Source organism: Macaca fascicularis, chromosome 11 (assembly GCF_037993035.2).
Source record: "Macaca fascicularis isolate 582-1 chromosome 11, T2T-MFA8v1.1".
Lineage (NCBI taxonomy): Eukaryota > Metazoa > Chordata > Mammalia > Primates > Cercopithecidae > Macaca > Macaca fascicularis.
Window position 1 is genome coordinate 126,454,011 of NC_088385.1, and position 20,132 is coordinate 126,474,142.

The 20,132-nt window shown below is 43.9% G+C and overlaps 2 protein-coding genes across 17 annotated transcripts in view; one reads left to right on the plus strand and one right to left on the minus strand.

The window, feature by feature from the left end:
* CCDC60 (coiled-coil domain containing 60) overlaps positions 1–20,132 on the plus strand; it is a 207,481-nt gene that overhangs the window by 120,227 nt on the left and 67,122 nt on the right. The window contains exons 3-4 of the mRNA XM_005572376.4: positions 12,071–12,241; positions 19,192–19,299. Coding sequence (XP_005572433.3) covers positions 12,071–12,241; positions 19,192–19,299 — 279 coding nt within the window. The remainder of the gene's footprint in view (positions 1–12,070; positions 12,242–19,191; positions 19,300–20,132) is intronic.
* Positions 1–20,132, minus strand: part of LOC107126792 (putative uncharacterized protein encoded by LINC00269) — a 214,597-nt gene that overhangs the window by 69,458 nt on the left and 125,007 nt on the right. The gene's annotated exons all lie outside the window — the stretch shown is intronic.

A 20,132-nucleotide genomic window follows, 5' to 3' on the forward strand; every position in this document is an offset into this window, starting at 1 on the left:
GCCCACCACCATGCCTGGCTAATTTTTTGTATTTTTAGTAGAGATGGGGTTTCACCATGTTGGTCAGGCTGGTCTTGAACTCCTGACCTCAGGTAATACAGCCCACTCAGCCTCCCAAAGTGCTGGGATTACAGGCGTGAGCCACCATGCCCGGCCGAGGGATTCTTAAAGAACTTCTGAGATTAATTGATTGCTCGCATGTGGCCAAGTTTTAGTTCAGACTTGCAGGAAGGGGACCCAGCCTTCTAGTAGAGCCAACTGGAAGATTTTTTTTCTGGAAAGAGTTCCTTTCAATAGAGGGAAAAGGTATCTAGACAAGTGCATCTCAAACTTCAATGTGTGCATGAATTACCCGAGGATCCTGTTAAAATGAAGATTCTGATTCAAGAGGTCTGGGGTGGGGCCCAAGATTCTGCAATTCTAACCCAAACTGCCTTTGTAAAAATTATGACAGTGAGAAAAATCTGACGTAGGAAAATTATGACAATAAAAGAAATCTGACCTGATTCCATCTTGCTTCTACTCTCCAAGATGCCCTTCTTCATTCCTGGGGATAGATCTAGGTAACCACAGTAGGAATTTAGTTTAACTTTAAAACAAAGATGATTTGGAAAACTAGCAAATTAGCCACAAGATGAGAAATTATGGCTCCGGAGTCATGCAGCCAGAGGCCACAAGATTCCTAACCGCCCCAATTGCTCCTATAGATAACAACTCTATTGTAAAACCTAAGCCTGGTGTTCAAGGTATTTTACAGACCCTGCACTCTGAGGGCCCTGCTTGCGCTACCCAGACCAGTAAACTGGTTCATTTGGTCTTGTGCCTCCCAACCAGGAACTGACTCAGTGCAAGAAGTTAAGCTTCAACTCCCTATGGTTTCATCCTGGACCCAACCAATTAGCATTCCCCATTCTTTAGCCCCTGCCCACCAAGCTGTCATTAAGAAATCCTAGACTCTGAATTTTCAGGTAGGCTGATTTGAGTAATAATAAATTACTGTGCTGTCCTTCCACTTAGCTGACTCTGCATTTATACAACTTTTTCTCTATTGCAATGCTATCTCAGTAAAGTGGCTTTATCTGTGCAGCGGGTAAGATGAACCCATGGGGCAATTGCATAACAAGCTCTCACGTGATGCTGATGCTGCTGGACCACACTTTGATTTGTAAGGAACTACATAGCATCACCTGAGGTAGGAGTGGTTGGTTAAAAGTTAACAGCCTTTTTGTAAGTCTGTTGGGCCAGCACTGTGGGTAAATCCAGTGCTCCAGAAAAGACTCTTAATCTCACAGAGAATATCAGAAAATTGCTCAGAAATTTTATCAGATTTGCCAGATACTTCTCAGAAGGAGCTGTTAATTACATCGTGCTCCAGGTCCTACTCCAGACCATCTTTCTCAGGTCTGAGGCAACTTCTTTCTTAATACTATATTTTATCATGTCTAAGAAGCACATTTTTTGCACATTTTATCATCTCTGAACTTGGAATGCAATGTACAATCATGTCTTAATTTAACTGACATGTGTTTTCTTCTTTGTGGTTCATAAAATAATGGTGCATTTTATGATGGATGATGCACCAGTCAGCTATTTTCATCATGATGCTGTGTAATAAACTGCCCCCAAACTCAGTGGCTTTCAACACATATTTCTTTCTTGCTCCAGCCTTGGCTGAGCTAGGCTAGAATTGCTGGGTTCAGAAAGGTCTGTTCCATGTCTTTCTCACTCTTCTGGGTCCAGGGAGATCATGGATTTTGTTCACATGGACCTAGCTGGGAAAGCTCATTTTATGTGTTCATTCAATTCATATCTGCAAATATCCCATCGACCAAAGGAGACGCATGTCCAAGTCCAAATTCTGGACACTGAGAAAATACATCCTAATCCTGAATGTAGGGAATGGGAGAGGAAGAGAGTATCTGCTCAATAATGACCTAATCTGCCAAGGATGGTGCTTTGAATTGGGTAAAAACATAGTCTAAAGGGGAAAAAGGTAAGCCACTTGTCTCTATCCTACAGACCTAGAGATGAAATCTGCAAAACAAACAGTCCAGAGGTACATTAACTCAAAGCCTTAAAGCTTCCTACTGAACATACCTATGCTAGGAGCATGCAATTAGAGAGACAGAAATTCTGGAATCAACCCTACTGGCTTCCAGTCTCGGCTTGGCCACATTCCAGCTGTTATGACCATCATTTACCTAATCTTTTCTCTGTTTTCTCATCTGTAAATCACTCCAACCTCTCAGGACTGTTAAGCAAGTTGACGATAATAACAACAGCTTCCCATTATGGAGCCCTATGTACTAGGCACTACAGTAAACTCATTATCTTTACTGTCTCATTTAATCCTCCCAATAGCCCTTTGAGGGAGGAGCTAATATTTTCCCCATTTGAAGATGAAGGGGTTGTGAATCAGAGAGGTTTAAAACCACCCTAAGGGAGTGAAAAAGTAGAGTCCACCCAGAGGGAGTGCCCTCTAACACCTTTGCATCGTCCACACTGCTCCTCAAGTCCAAAGGTGCTTAGAAATGGAACCTGGGCTTCCTTCCTTTAGTCTGTCTCGGCTGAGCCCTGCTGAGAATACGCCTATTGCTGCAGTAAGCATCCTTCTCTCGTCAGCTCACACACAGACTCCCATACAGAGAACATATGTCCCTTAATAATAACAACCCACCCTCTCCCACGCACTGGTTGAGAAGAAATTGTATTGGATAGAGAGAACTTTCCATTTTATAATCTGCTTTTTCCTCCGCTTGCCTGATGCAGTTAATTATTTTACTCCCCATCGTTCCTCTTCTGATGTTAGTCAGGGGAGTTTTACATCGCGCAAAGCAGTGAGCAGGAGGCCCCGGGTGAGTGGATTTAAAGGCGAAAACTGCTCTTCCCTGCAAATAGCTCCCTTCACACAAATAGCAATAATGATGTAATCAGCAATAATGATGAAGAAAACGTAGGGAACATACAGGGAATTAAACGAGAATTTGCTAAAATATTAAGCGTTTTTAAATGGGCCTCCACAGTATCAAGGGAGCACTTCCCAAGCTCGTTGAATGAACATCCTGCAGCCTGACGTTCCCAGAATAGACTGGTGTGTCTGACATGAAGGTACAGACCCTCCCCTCAACCACATTCATCTGTCACTCGGGCCTTTCCAGAAGATCTGGCAGCTGGACATCTGACTGCCTTGCCTGAAGACGGGCTGAAATTCCACCAGAAAATATGCTTGCTAGGTTTCTCCAAGTGTCCAACAGTGTCTGCCCTGTCTCTTTCTGTGGCGTTCATTGACAAGACAAGCATTTATCACTCTATTTGTATCCAGGGGTTTGTTACAGCCTTGACTTTTTACAGAATGCTCCCTGTACAGCTCCTCGAAGGAAGTCTCTTCCTAGTTGCAGCACCAGGAATGGCCCAGCGTCTCCTAAACAGCTTTTAAAAAATCTTACAGCCATTAGGAATCACATTAGGATTGTGTTTCCCTCTTTGCCTCAGCCACTAGGATGCCCAGGGCCACATTTGTGCACCAGATTATGTGGCACGGGTAACAAAACCCATGACAAGTAACAAAACTTGTCTTACCTGGTTTTGTTTTCTTGTTTTTCTCTGCCTTCTGTCTCACTTAAAAAAATGTTTTTGTTTCTAATTCTTTTTAGAATAAGGGCATGAATAAGTTGAAAAAAATCTCTTCCCAACTTGTTAATTACTACAAAAAAGTAAATGACTGAGATGCAGAGGTAAAGACTGAGAATTTTTTTAGAGACAGGATTTCACTGTCACCCAGGCTGGAATGCAATGGCACGGTCATAGCTTACTGCATCCTCAAAATCCTGGGCTTAAGTGATTCTCCTGCCTCAGCCTCTCAAGTAGCTAGGACCATTGGCATATGCCACCATGCCCAACTGACTATTTCTTTATTTATTTTTGAGACAGAGTCTTGCTCTGTTGCCCAGGCTGGAGGTCAGTGACTCAGTCTCAGCTCTCTGCAACCTCCGCCTCCCAGGTTCAAGTGGTCCTCGTGCCTCAGCCTCCTGAGTAGCTGATACTGCAGGCACTTGCCACCACGCCCAGCTAATATTTGTATTTTTAGTAGAGATGGGGTTTCACCATGCTGGCCAGGCTGGTCTCGAACTCCTGACCTCAAATGATCCACCCGCCTCCCAAAGTGCTGGGATTGCATGCGTAAGCCACCACGCCTAGCGTCAGTGCCTGTTCTGTTCTCTGCCCCTACAGACCACAGTCTGTCTTGGGACCTAACAGGTCACTCTGACAGCCTTCCAATCCATGAGAGAATCTGGACAACAGCAAACCCCTGGCACCTACCAGTCACTGATAAACCACCCAATTTAGTCCTTGACCTAGTGGCTCATGGAATCTTCAAGGTCAAGGTCCACGCTGGTGGGACTTCCCAACGGAAAGGCTGACTAGCCACATTTGGAAACATCCTGACCATCTAACAACCAGCGCAGTGCACAGCTGGGCTCTGCAGTGAACTCACCACTTGGGTTCGGACCTCAGCTCTGCTCCTTTCCAGCTCTGTGACCTTGTCTTTCCTGACCTCAGTTTCCTCATCTGCAAATGGAAGTGATAATAACAGCACCTCTAACATAGAGTCATTGTGAGGATAAATAAGTTAACACACGTGCCCAAGAATGGAGAGGTTAGGAGAGTGAGGCACAAAACTGGTAAGAAGCACTAAAGTGTACCGCAGATGCGAAATCCCGACAGTGCCTAGTTCACCTTAAAAGGGCTCTTATGTGAATGCTTTGCAGCATCTCAAGTGTACACTGGAAGCACTTGAGAAGTCTCATTGAAGTCCAGGGGCAGAGAGGGACCTCTACAGCTCTGTTCCTGTGGCCCTGCACGTGAAGATGTTAGACTGAGTTATTAGAAGTGAGCTTCTTAATTTGAATGGTAAAGTCTGTGGCCTCCTGGAGTAGGACCCTGGTGTAAAGCAGTTGAGAAGGAGATGCCCAGACCATCACTGTCACCTGGTTCTCCCTACCTTTCCAGTTTAGGACACAGCCCACCCTTCCTTCTTTCCTCTCTTCCTTTCTTTTTTCCTCCCTCTCTTCCTTACTTCCTCTTTCCTTCCTTCTTCCTTTTTTCTTCCATCCCTTCCTTTTTCCCTTCCTTTCTCCTTCCTTCCCTCTCCTTTCCTCTTCCTCCCTCCCTCCCTTCCATCTTTCCTTCTTTCCTTTTACAGAGAAGAACCTTTCTGTCAAACAAAAGTCTTAAGTAGAAACACTGTAAACTAAAAATAAAATCCTAAGCCCCCTCCAACCAGCTGAGTAGACCCCCTCTTGGCCAAGGGAACTCCAGAAAAACCTTAAAAACTGACTTCTTGGCCATGACAAGATGGGAGGTCAGACACACCTCATTATACTCCGTTCCTTTTGGAATTTAGACACAACGGCTGCCCAGCATTAATGTTAAAATAGAGCTCAGAAGACTGACAAAACTGACTGTTTGTGATAATAAGATACCAAATTATAAACAGGACATAAAACTCCGCTGGACAAGGGCAAAACTACAGTTCACTCTGACCCAATGTATTATGTCTTGCTCTTGCAACCCAACTCTGGCAAAATATCACATGATAATGTGCAGAAACTGCAACCTACTGGATCCTGAAATGTGTGTGCTATGGATTCAGTTGTGTCCTCCCCAAATTCACACATTGAAGTCCAACCCCCAGGAACTTCAACTTTCCTTTCTGCCGACTGCAAGTGTTTGAATAAAGTTCTTCCTCCTTTAACCAGTTACGAATTAAATAAATCTCTGAACCCACCTATGACCTGTAAGCCTCAGCTTCAAGATATTCCACCTTTTTTGGGCCAAACCAATGTAAAACCTGTAGGTACTGATTTATGACTTAGACTGTAACTTCCACTTCCCTAAAATGTATAAAACAGAGCTGCATTCTGACTGCCTCTGGGCCACTTACTCAAGGCTTCTTGGGTTTGTGTTTTCTCCAGGTCATGGCCACTCATATTGGCATAAACCTCTTTGGAATATTTTACAGAGTTTGGTTTTATTTCCATCAACAACACCAACTTCTAAAACATGCAAAGTCAATATTTTGGTAGCACACAATGTATTATATGATGTCATATAACATTTTATTCAATGGAAACTAAACTTTTCTTGGTTTAAAATTGTACTTGCTCAGAGCCTTTGCACATGCTGTTCCCGCTACTGGAATACTCTTCCCCCTACAAGTATCTGCATGGTTTACTCCCTTACTTCTGCAAACATCACCTTCTGAGTGAGGGTTTCACTGACCATCTTTTTCTAAATGCACTGACACCCCTCATCCCTGGCAGTCACTCTTCCCACTTGCCTGCTGTGTTCTTCCGTAGCAGTTGGCATTTCGGGTACCATTTACTTCTTGGTTTTGAATCTGTCTCCATCCTCTGGAATACGAGCTTCATCAGGGCCAGAACTGTGCAGCTATTTTGTTTACTGCTGCATCCTCAACACGCAGTGCTTGGTACATAATAAGCATTCACCAAATATTTGTTGAATGGTTTCATTGAATGGTTTGATAATGGTACAGTTATTTAGGCAAACACACAAATTGGAAATTGGGATTAATCCATATAATAAAGAATTTGACTCCATTCTTGATATTTGACTACCAATAAATTTCAAGCCCCAACACTCCATCCTCACCCTCTACACCATTCCCTTCTGCCCTATATCTGGGCAAGTTGATAAGAAAGCCCAGGTGCATCCTCCTTTGATGCTGGTGGGAAGATCAAATCATCCCCAAATGTCTCCCCCAAATACCTCACCCCCGAACTACCATAAAACCCCAAGCCACTGGCCCCTTCCTGCTCTTTCAGGCAGTTTTAAGACCTGCTTGGGAGACTTCCCTGCTCTCCCCAGAAAATCTAGTTATGTGAGTAATAAACCATTTCATATTCTCTTGGTGTGTGCACTGTGTTGAGGTAAGAGGTGGGACTCTGTACCAGAAGTGGGTCTTGGACACCAGACCAAATTGAGGACTAGCTGAAACAGGGACAGGGTGGAAGCTTAAGATACGTCCATCAGTGTGCCATGTCAATTTACCATTGCCATGGTAACACTCTGGGAGTTACTGCCCCTTTCCATGGCAATGACACAATGACCCAAAAGTTACCACCTTTTCCCTAGAAATCTCTGCACAAACCATCCCTCATCTACATGGAATTAAAAGTGGGTATAAATATGACTGCAAAACTGCCCCGAGCTGCTGCTCTCAGCACACTGCCTATGGGGTGGCCCTGCTCTGCAGGAGCAGTCACGGAGCTGTAACACTGCCTCTACAATAAAGCTGTTTTCCTCTACCACCAGCTCACCCTTCATTCTTTCCTGGGTGAAGCCCCCAGGCTAAGGCCCAATTTGGGCCATGTCTGCCCTGAGTCAGTATCAGTCTTGACTTCTGAACCAAATTTTCAGTGAATGATCTGTTACAGATTGCATGTTTGTGACCCCCAACACATTCATATGTTGAAATCCTTACCTCCTCCCAATATGATATAGGAGGTGGGGCCTTTGGGAGGTGATTAGCCTCCATCTTCATGAACGGGATTAGTGCCCCTATAAAAGAGACTCTGGAGAGGTCTCCTGCTCTCTTTCCTCCATGTGAGGCTTCAGTGAGAAAATGGGTCTCCAACCTGAAAGAGGCACCTCACCAGAATCCAATCATGCTGGCACCCTGATCTTGGGCTTCCAGCCTCCAGAAATGTGAGAAATAAATTTCTGTTGTTTAAGCCACCCAGTCTGTGGTATTTTTGTAACAGCAGCCAAAGCAGACTGAATCAGAGTTCATCCCACCTCTGTAAAGTAGCATGACAATGAAAAGCAGTTGCTGTCACATCAGTCTCCCCTCCTAGGTTATCTCTGCATTTGCTTTGTTTGTGCTACACAGAGAAAAATCCTCATGTCTGAAGTTAAGAGGTCGCAAATGCTAACAGTTTTCTTTTTATCAAGTTCCCTTGCAGCTTCAGGACCCTCACTGATTCACAAGCTCGAAAGCAAAATGGAAGCATATTTTTGTTTCAAACATGAATTCCACCTCATATTAACTGCTCACATTCCTAAACTTAAAAATAAAAGCCAGGTGGCCAGGCGCGGTGGCTCATGCCTGTAATCCCAGCACTTTGGGAGGCTGAGGCGGGTGGATCACAAGATCAGGAGTTCAAGACCAGCCTGGCCAATATAGTGAAACCTCATCTCTACTAAAAATAAAAATAAAATAAATAAAAAAATAAATTACCTGTGCGTGGTGGCACATGCCTGTAATCCCAGCTACTAAGGAGGCTGAGGCAGGAGAATTGCTTGAACCCAGGAGGTAGAGGTTGCAGTGAGCTGAGATCACACCACTACACTCCAGCCTGGGCAATAGAGTGAGACTCTATATCAAAAAATAAAAATTTAAAAAAGAAGTCAGGCAAAAGCACCTATAACTGACAATATGGCATTACTAAGTGATAACAGGTTACCCATTCATTTGCTTTTGCACAATTTTATACATAAGGAAACAGAGAGATTATTTTGTAATGACAAGAACATGAGCTGAGCAGATATGACTGATCCTTGCCTGCAACTGACTGTCTGGGATGGATAATTGACATGTGGCATAAACATTCAAAAAATGTTACATGAGCTGAGAGGCAGGGTTTAAATTTAGAAAATGTTCAGTGGTAATCTTCCAGTGGCACATTCATAAAGAGCAAAAATACTGCATTTTATAGAGTCTAAACCACCGTCACATCTAAGATATGCCACTAAAAACAAAAAAAATTAAACAATGAAAAGAATTTTTTACTTAAAAAAATTTAACATAACAAAATAAAAACACGGCCAATTAAAATAAGATGGTTCTTTCTCATCACTTAGAATTTTTATTTTGTAAAAATATTTTAGGCCAGGTACAGTGGCTCATGCTTGTAATTCCAGCATTTTGGGAGGCTGAGGCAAGAGGATCACTTGAGGCCAGGAGTTTGAGACCAGCTTGGGCAACATAGTGAAACCCCATCTCTGCAAAAATTAAATTTTTTTATAAGATTAAAAATATATATATTATTTTCTAATTTTTAAGAAAAACTCCTTTTTACCTACTTAAATAATTTCTTAATATTCCATTTATATTTTTATATTCTGTTCAAACCAAAAGGAAAACACAGGTAAAATACATTTTAGATATTCCTCAAACCTCTTCACATTCAAAGCCCAGCTCTTCAGAATCACCCTTCCACTCTGAGTGAACAATGTCCTATGGAACATTTCTTAAGAGGATGCTCCTCTATTGTCTCCAGGATTTCTTCCCAGCTGCGGACCCAACTCTGAAAGCTTTTATAATGGCACTTTCTCGTTTTTTAAAAAAATTTTTTGAGATGGAGTCTCGCTCTGTCACTCAGGCTGGAGTGCAATGACGTGATCTCGGCTCACTGCAACCTCCGCCTCCCGGGTTCAAGTGATTCTCCTGCCTCAGCCTCCCGAGTAGCCGGGATTACAGGCACCCGCCACCACCCTGGCTAATATTTGTATTTTCAGTAGAGACGGGGTTTCACCATGTTGGCCAGGCTGGTCTCGAACTCCTGACCTCAAGTGATCCACTCGCCCTGGCTTCCCAAAGTGCTGAGATTACAAGCATGAGCCACCGTGCCATGCCTACTTTCTTGATTTTATAAGAAAATGTCAAAGAAAAAGACTTTTCTGACTTCAAACTCCTGGTCCAATGATTTATTGCCTAGAGGGGGCAATTGTGCAGTCAGGCTACCAGGAGTATGAACCAAATTTAAACCTATAGAGGCCATGACAACTGCAAAGCAACTGCCACATGGCTGGCTGTGATTGTGAATGGTCAATGACTGTAAGACGCAGTTTCACATCAAGGATGTTGAGATGTGAAAAAATGGGCATTTCAGAATTGGTGAACGGAGGCCGATACAATAGAAATGTACATAATGCATTGATTTGGTATATAACAGAATGTTTTGTGTTGTGGGTGTTGTTAATAGCTTTAAAAGCTGTTAATGAAAACTCAGACATTTGCAGATTCCTGAAGCATTTTTAGGTACAGTCCAAGCAACTCCCAAATCCAGGCTCACTTAAGAACCCAAGGCCCTGCGCCGTGTTTCCCGCCTGCACTGTCGGCTTTAGCTCTAGTCACTCTTTGGTGCTCCAGTGTTTTAAAGATAGCTATAGTTCCCTAAAGAGGCCATCATCAGACTCACCATTTTGCATTTGCACCTGATATTCCATCCACTGGTATGTCATGTCCCACTTTGTTCTGCTGGTGAATTCCGACTTAGCCCAAATACTACCTCCTCCAGAAAGCCTTCCAAGATTTCTCTAGGTTCCTATAGCCCTTTGGTACATTAGGTTGAGAGTATCTGTTTGTAGGTGTTCTTCCTCCATTACACTGTGAACTCCTTGGGAGCAAATGCTTTATCTTGTTGCTTTGTACAGCCCCAGTCCCCTGAACTGGTGCCTGGAATAGCAGGTTCTCAGCCAAGGTCAGCCAGAAGAATGAATGAATGAAACGTTATCACTTAGCTGCCACCTGTGTGATGTGATTTGAAAAATGCTGTAAAATCCCCACCTCCCACCTCCCAGAATTTTCCCAGTGGACATTTGTAAGAGTCCCCTGATGAAATGAAATGCCCTTAATGACACCTTAACTCATCTTAGCAAATAAGCAGGGGTCAACTAATCACATGAGTCTGGCCATGACAGCTGGCTGGGAATATTCCCATGCAAAACTGAGCAGAGAGAGAGACCAGAGGAGAGGAAGAGGCCACCCTCCAAGAGAGAAAGAAAATACGACTTTCTCCAGGAAGAGGTCTCCAGCCTCCCCCTAGTCTCAATTAGGTGTCCCCTTCCCCAAAGCCCAGAGTCCTGCCTCTCCCATTACCCTGTGCTATTACTGACTTCATGTATCTCTCTCTCTCTCTGCCCTACTAAACCATGAACCCTGAGGGACCCAATGTCTTGTTCATCACTGAATCCCCAACAGTCAGCACAATACCCAACACACGTTGGTTGCTCATTAGGAATTTGGAGAACTTGATAAAATTGAATTTGAGAACCAACATTTACATGTAGGAACAAAGTGGGCAGACAGACAGAAAGAAACATGTAGACACCTCTGCATCAGTCCTTCTCCACCACAGGGCTGCTAACTCCAACCCCAAAGTGAAGACTGGCAAAGCGCAGGGAGGTGTGTAGCCCATCAGGGTTGAGAATGTCTTCACATCAAGCCAGCATCAAGACATCTGATTGGGAAATAGTGGCTGAGTTGGCATGAAGAGAATAATGAAGTCCCAACGTATGTTACTTGACACAGCAAGAACCCACACATTGGTACCTGAACTTCTGTAGCAGTCATGTTCACAGATGTGAGCATTTAGGCAAATCAAAGCGAGGGCAGCCTTGGCCAGGAGCCTAGGCCCTTTAGTGCCTGCTAGGCCATTGATTTTCATGGAGAAGCCCCTCTTCCGTGCCACATACTTCACAGCTGACCCCTTCCCATGCATGATGGTATCCGATCCTGCGGGCTGTGAATTGTTATGTTCACTCCATAGCACCTAGCAGAGTGCCTGGTGCTGTAAGTGGGCACTCCATAAATATTTGTTGAGTGATGGGATGATGAAGGAAATGAGGCTCAGAGAGATTCAAGGACTTGACCAGGGTCTTCAGTACAAGGTGGATCCAGAACTCAAACTCAGGTCTGGCTGAGTCTGGAAATCGACAGGTGGGAAGGCCCCTGCCCTGCAGGCACAAGGGCATGCTCAGAGATTATTGGTCCCAAGACAATAAGAGTCAACTCATCTTTTTTTTAAATTTGTGTCTCCCTCTCCTCCCTCGCTCCCTCTCTCCCTTTCCCTCCCTCTCCCTCTCTCTTGCTCTCTCTTTCTCTATTTCTACCTGTTTCTTCATCTCTATCCCTCTTTATCTCTCTTTTCTCTTTCTTCTCTCTCTCTTTTTCCTCTCCTCTTTCCTTCTCTCTCTCTTTCTCTCTCTCTCTCTGTCTTCCCCCACCTTCTTCCCTCTCTCCCTCTTCCTGCCTGCATGTCTCCAGCTTTTTGATCCAGTCTGTGAAGATAGGCCGTGGATATTTTGCTATTCTGAGGGAAGAGACTGCAAAGAAAAAGAAGCAACAACAACTTCAGAAACTGAAAGAGGAAGAAAGAAATAAATTCCAGCCAGCCGAAAAGATCTCAGAAATCCAGTATGGGGACACCTTATTGAGGTAAGTGGGTGCGGTAGCTGTGGCACTGAAGGTTTTAGGAACAACCACTAAGAGTGAACCCTGCCTGGTTAGGTCGAGCGAGTGCAGCTATCTCAAAGCAGGTGCCCCTTCTCAGCCAGGCATCTAACACCTTCTTTAGTGTGACCCAACCAACCTTGATAGCCTCGCTTTCTGGTATTCGCTGGAATATCTTCCACTTATCACTAACCACCCAGCTTAAATGCTGTCCTTTCCCAATACTTCCTGGAATTCAGTCCAACCATCTGCACCCATTTGCACTCCAGGTCCCCATAATACGTGTTTATATGCTAGTTTGTTTTATTCCACATCAGTATCTCTTTTCCATACCTTCAACTGCAGCCCCAGGGCCTGGCTCATTGTCCACAGAAAGCAGGTGCACAAAAATTGCCTCCTTTTTTTTTTTTTTTTTTAAGACAGAGTCTAGCTCTGTCACCCAGGCTGGAGTGCAGTGGCGAGATCTCAGCTCACTGCAACCTCCGCCTCCCGGGTTTAAGCGATTCTCTTGCCTCAGCATCCCAAGTAGCTGGGGTTACAAGTGCCCACCACCAGGCCTGGCTAATTTTTTTTTTGTATTTTTAGTAGAGACAGGGTTTCACTGTGTTGGCCAGGCTGGTCTCGAACTCCTGACCTTGTGATCTGCTCGCCTCAGCCTCCCAAAGTGCTGGGATTACAACAGTGAGCCACCGCGCCCAGCCTCCTTTTTTTGTAAAGGACTTTCCCCTCGTTGGAAAAGGACTATCAACAGATTGGTCCACTATGAAATGCTCATGCATATAATAATAGTAATAACAACAATAACAATAAATACAACCATATTGATGTTTACTGTGTGCTTTATGCACACCTATTTGGCTAAATTTCAAAACATTCCTGAGATAGGTGCTACCATTGGCCCCATTTTAGAGATGGAGAAATGAGGCTTAGAAGTTAACTAATCTCCCCCAAGGTCAGTATTAGAAAGCAGCTCTGAGTCCCAAACTCAGTGGCATCAAAATCCATCGACTGCACCATTTGGCATGGACAAAGTCCTGGGATATTGTGAGCTTGTGCAGACTGAATGAGGCACAAACCAAGGAAGAAAAGAAGTGCCAAAGCAGCCAGGGAGGAAATGCAGGGTAGAAAAATGGCCTGCAGCTATAGCCACTCTCCTGTGAGAGCAGCTGTTGCAACCCTAGCTACACATTAGAATCATCTGGCAAGTTTTTCAAAACACCACTTTCCAGGCCAGTTGCATTAGGCTCTCTAATGTACATTAGCTTTTCATACATTAATTTTTTTTATTTAAATAGTTTTTGGGGAACAGGTGGTGTTTGGTTACATAAATAAGTTCTCCAGTGGTGATTTCTGAGATTATGGTACACCCATCACCCAAGTAGTGTACACTGTACCCAATGTGTAGTCTTTTATCCCTCACCCTCCTCCCGCTCTTCCCCTGGGAGTCCCCAAAGTCCATTATATCATTCATATGTCTTTGCATCCTCATAGCTTAGCTCCCACTTATAAGTGAGAATATACGATGTTTGGTTTTCCATTCCTGAGTTACTTCATTTAGAATAATGGTCTCCAACTCCATCCAGGTTGCTGCAAATGCCATTATTCTGTTTCTTTTTATGGCTGAGTAGTATTCCATGGTGTATATATACACCACATTTTCTTTATCCACTTGTTGATTGATGAGTATTTGGATTGGTTCTATATTTTTGCAATTGTGAATTGTGCTGCTATAAACACGCATGTGTAAGTGTCTTTTTCAGACAATGACTTCTTTTCCTCTGGGTATATACCGAGTAGGGGGGTTGGTGGATCAAATGGTAGCTCTGGTTTTTGTTCTTTAAGGAATCTCCATACTGTTTTCCACAGTGTTTGTACTAGTTTACGTTCTGGAAAAAAAGTGCTCACCATCGCTAATTATCAGGGAAATGCAAATCAAAACCACAACGCAATACCACCTTACTCCTGCAAAGAACCGCCATAATAAAAAAAAGTAACAGACGTTGGCTTGGATATTCATAGAATTTTTTTAAGTTCCCCTAAGTGAGTCCAGTGTGAAGCCACGGTTGAGAGCCATTATGCTAAGGCTGCCTTCAGGAATCTAAACTGCCAGGTCATTTGCTGAAAATGAAATGGAAGCCACGACAGACACCCCCTTTCCTCCGCACTATTTCCCAAATTCTGTTCTTCAGAATGTTAATTTAGAGAATGTGAATATGTGCTTCTTATAAACAAGGGTCCTGCCAATGGAATCGTATAATATGTGACCCTTCTGTGTCTGGCTTATTTCACTGATAGTGCATTTGAGGTTCATCCTCAACAGACAGCAGATTGGTGGTTGCCAGAGGCTGGGGGCAGGGGGAATGGGAAGTGACCAGATGGGTCTGGGGTCCACCTTTTGGGAGTGATGAAAATGTTTTGTAACAAGAGGCAATGGTTGTACAACATGGTGCAATGTACTAAATACCACTAAATTCTCCTCTTTAAAACAGTTAACTTTATGTTCTGTGACTTTCGTCTTAATAAATTTTTTCTTCAGGCCGGGCATGGTGGCTCACGCCTATAATCCCAGCACTTAGGGAGGCTGAGGCAGGAAGATCACTTGAGCCCAGGAGTTCAAGACCAGCTTGGGCAACATAGAGATTCCATCTCTATTTAAGGAAAAAAAGAAAAACATATATAATTTTTTTCAAAAGGAACAAGGGTTCTTGTCGGTGAGACCTGGGGTATCAAGTCAGAGAAGAACTGGACCTCTTGAAAGCCCAAGGTTCCAGGTGATGGATGAGAACCCAGACTGCAAGACCTCATGGAACTGGTATATCTCCAGTCACCTCCCCTTGAATCATGGCTGTTGGGATCCCAGAATACTGTGGAAAGGTCTCCTCCTTGATCCTCATTGGTGTAGACCCTGGGATCGGCACAAATTGTACCTTCCTGACCGAACTCTATGGCACCCATAGAGTCTGATACTCCTAGTGACAGACTGGCAGCCTTTCCCTGGAATAAAGAGAAGGCATGAACTCACAGTTCTTTTTTCAGGCGCTGTGCTCAGATTGACAGGCAAACCCAACAGGCACTGGGGAAAGAGGGTGTTTATGAAAGACACTCCTGTGCCTGTTTAAACGACTCGGGTGTCATGTTCCACTTGTTTGGATGGAGTTTTTCATCCATGGTCGTAGAATGCAGTTCTCCCCTCTCTGATCCATGTTTCAGTGTGTGAGACATGGTTTATTTAAAGTTTAATAAGTTTAAATATGCATGAGATCACTCCTCTTGTAGACTTTGGTCTGGTTGTGTCTTATCTGGTAGGTTCTATAAGCTATACAAGGATGGTTATTTTATTAAAATAAAACTGGAAGTCATTATGGCAATGTAGCCATCAAATGCATGGGTGGGAGGGTGTTATAAAGTAGCATTAGGAGATTGTCTATATCCAGACAGGGTAGTGGTGGTGAAGTACACAAGCCTTGGAACCAGTTAGGACTTCCCGCATACAACTGTTTAACTTTGAACAGATCCCTGTACCTCTCTGAGTCTCCTTTTCTTCACGTACACAAATAAATGGTACCAAACTCTCGAGCTTAATTAATTAATTATGAGGATTAAATGAAATGATACTTAGCCTAGAGCCTATGTATAAGACATGCTCAGTAATTGTTCCTACTATGACGCAGTAAAGTGAGTTTGAGCTCTCTGAGCCTCAGTTACCTAACATCCTTAAATGTATGGCTAAAAATCTTAATTTCCACGAAAGCTAAAAAGCATCTCACATCTAACAGCAATGCTTCTATAGATAAAATTCCTATCACAAAAGTGTAAAAAATACAAGTGTTCATTTATAAATACTTTTTAAACAAAGTATTTGATCTTGTGCATCATAAAAGCAAAAGAATTATTTTCTCCCGTCTGGATCTAAGACCATAGAATACATTGTTTTAGACAAAAATTTTAAGTCTGACAAACTATGCAGGGGAAAAAAAAAATCAAGCACGTCCTCAAAGATTTCTGCCTGCAAGCAGTCTCTCCCACTGTGCTCAGTGACCTCATTTTTCAGTTGCAGATTCAGCTGAAAAGGTGGGAAAAAATGACGGGTAGAATTTGTTTTATTATTGTGGCTGAGAGAAGACATAAAACCAGATATTAGGAATGTAAAAGCTGGGTTAATTTCCACATATCCTAAACCACTGGAAGCATGGTTGAGCCAGTAAGAAAAGGTCACAGCAATGTATTTGCTTGTGTTTTTCTCAGCTCTAGGGTTGACTAAAGAGTCAGTGGAAGTGAACATTGGAGGACCTAGATTCTGGTCCTAATTTTTGTTAACTTTGTGATCCCAGAATTATCCTCAAATTCCCAGAAGGAAGATATACCCCTAACTTATGTCCCACTATCATCTCCACTGGCCGCCTCCACCCCATTCCCCATGCTAAGCCCCAAGCTAAGTGATCTTTTCAAAATATAAATTGCACGCAGCTTAACACCCTCCGTGGTTGCCATTCCCTGCAGGGTAAACACAAAAGTCTGAGCAGGGGTTCCAAGGCCCTGGATGGTCTAGCCTGTGGCTTGCCTCTCCAGCCCCAGCTCATAGCCTCCTCTTACTCACTCTACCCCAGCCCCACTCTCCTACTTTCTTAGTCATGACATGGCCTCCTCTGCAGAGTCTTTACACATGCTGTTCCCTCTGGCTGGAAGGTCTTTCCCTCCTCCATTTACCCAGTTAATTTCCATTCAACCTTCAGATTTCAGCTCAATATTTACTTCTGCTACAGTTACTATTGCCATGAACACCCACTCTAAAACTTATTAACTCAGGATAATCAGAACTGCTTTCTCTCATAAATCTGCAATTTGAGTAAGGCTCAGAGGGGCAGCTCAAAGGACCCATTTCCAAGACAGCTCACTCATATGGGTGGCAAGTTATATTTGGCTGTCAGTTTGTGAACTCGGTTCCTTTCCCTGTGGGCCTCCTCACAGGCTGCCAGCTTCCCCACAGCATGGCAGCTGAATGCTGAGTGAGCATCCCAGGACACAGGGAGGAGAGGTTGCCTGGTGCCCGGAATCACATTACTTATGACACATTCTATTAGGTCAGCTGGTCACAGAGCCAAATGAACATAGACCTACCTCTCGATTGGAGAAGTTTCAAAGAATTTGGGGGATATGTTTTGAAATTTCCACAACTTCCTCAAGGAAGTACAGTATTCCCTGGCTTCCATTTCAGTCAAATTTACTATTCTGGGCTATTAAAGCACTTTCTCTTGGAACACTTATCACAACTGTGTGTTTGGTTATGCCCATCTCCCTCACTAGAATCTAAACTTCAGAAGAGGAGAGGCTGGATCTGTTTCATGCATTGCTGTATTGGCAAGCCCCCAGCTCAGAGAAGAGGTTCAATAATTATTGGTAGAAATGAATGAATCAAGGAACCTGTCAATGATCCAATCAATGAAAGTACTTAGACTGTGGCTCAGAAACTAAAAGGCCTTCAGGTAACAGGCAGATGGCATGAATTAGAAAGAAAGGCAGAGAGTGAGAACCGGGGATGCTTGTGTTTGGGGTAACTCAGGAAGCACACACCTCATTCAAAGCTGTCTGTGGCCCATCCTTCTTGTCAGTGGAAACACAGGCCCCGAGTGGCCAGAGCTTTCAATTTTTTGAAGGCCAAAGTTTTTCCATTTTTATGTGACATCTCCCAATTTTAAAATATAGACAATTGATTCAATTACACACACACACACACACACACACACACACACACAGAGAGAGAGACTGAGAGTGAGAGAGAGAGAGAGAGACAGAGAAAGACAGACAGACAGAGACAGAGAGAAAAAAAAGAGTGGATTAATTAAAATATGTCTGTGGGCTGAATTTGGCCATGGACAAAAAAATATATACCATAAAGCCAGGAGCGATGTCTCACGCCTGTAATCCCAGCACTTTGGGAGGCCAAGGCAGGTGGATCACTTGAGGATAGGAGTTCAAGACCAGCCTGGCCAACACAGCAAAACTCCATCTCTACTTAAGAAATATAAAAAATTAGCCAGGCATGGTGGCACATGCCTGTAATCCCAGCTACTCAGGAGGCTGAGGCACGAGAATCGCTTGAACCTAGGAGGCAGAGGTTGCAGTGAGCCAAGATCACACCACTACACTCCAGCCTGGGTGACAGTGAGATTCTCTCTCAAACTATATGTATCATATGACTCAAGCATGACAACAACCCCCCCCCAAAAAAAAACCCTATTTTCTATAATGGAAATGATTTGCTCTGCTGTAATGGTGGAAGAAAAAACACCTAAATATGGTATTAAATTGCTGTTTATAGAACACAGCTGAAAGTATACCTTGTCTGGCCCTTGAAGCAAACATTTCCAACCCTAGTGTAATATACAAGTATACCACATGATTTATCTTGTTTATTCTCTTGGCTCTTCTAGCAGATTATATACTCCATGGGGGCAGTGACTGCTTTTTTTTTTCTTTTTGAGATGGAGTCTCGCTCTCTCACCCAGGCTGGAGTGCGATGGCGCGATCTCAGCTCACTGCAACCTCTGCCTCCCACGTTCAAGCGATTCTCCTGCCTCAGCCTCCCGAGTAGCTGGGACTACAGGCGCCCGCCACCCTGCCCAGCTGTTTTTGTATTTTTAGTAGAGATGGGGTTTCACCCTGTTAGCCAGGATGGTCTCAATCTCCTGACCGCCTCGGCCTCCCAAAGTGCTGGGATTACAGGGAGTGAGCCACTGCGCCTGACTGAGGGCAGGGACTTTTATATGCTCTGTTAAGGAACTGCATCTGAAACCCTCATCCCTCCAGCAGGAATTATTTGCCTGATACACAGTAAGTGCCCAGTTATATCTGCCAAATAGACCGTGGCAAGAGAAGAAGGTGTTCAAAGCTACTTATCATTGTTCACTTTGTTTCTCTGTCTGCTTGTCCTTCAGCACATATGATGATGAGAAGCTGAAGATGCTGGGAGCTAGAGTCACACGTCGCCCGTTCACTCCCGTCCACAGCTGCATCATTTCTCCCTCGCTACCCGAGGCTCACGTGTAAGCAGTCTCGCCTCTGGCTCATTTGCTTTGCTAGCTTATAAATTGTAGCCGAACTGAAATGACTCAACGAGCTGTCATGTCGGGAGCTGTTCCTTTGTCCTCTTGAAAGGGACATGGAGCCTGGAGCTGGCAAAGCTATTTGGCATACAAAAATAACAGAAAGTAGACACAGTGGTTTACAGCTAAGTGGCAAATCAGCTGGGACTGAGTCATTTCAATTCTTACCAAGCCAGACGCTCTAATGTCAAACAGTTTGCAAAGCCTGATAAAATCTGTCTACAGCCCTCGTCGAGTGTGTGTGAGAACATCTCAGCCTGTGCTCAGGGGACACGTTTTCCCCAAGATTCAAGGAGCTGTTTCCTGGAGAAGCCCCTCCAGTTTTCTGACCCGAGGCATGAACTCATCATTGCATGGTGCAACAGGAGCTAATCATCCTTCCAAAGAACACTCTTGCTTTCTAAAATCTTGACATCTTGTTCCCCTTGTGTCTATTCCAAATCTCAAGCCCAACTTTTTCTTTTTCAACAGTTAGCACTTTTCAGCTGGAAGATTTCAGGCACAGGGATACAAGCTTTTGACTTTAGGGCAGGGCTTTTTAGCCTTGACACGGCTGACATTTTGAGAGAAATAATTAATTCTTTGTTGTGAAAGGCTGTCCTGTGTATTGTAGGATGTTTAGCCACATCCATGGCCTCTACCCACTAGATACCAGTGGTGACAACCAAAAATGTCTCCAGACATTATCAAATGTCCCCTGGGAGCAAAAGTGCATGAGCCCCCACCCCACATCACACACACACACAGACCCACACACTCCACGTTGAGAACCA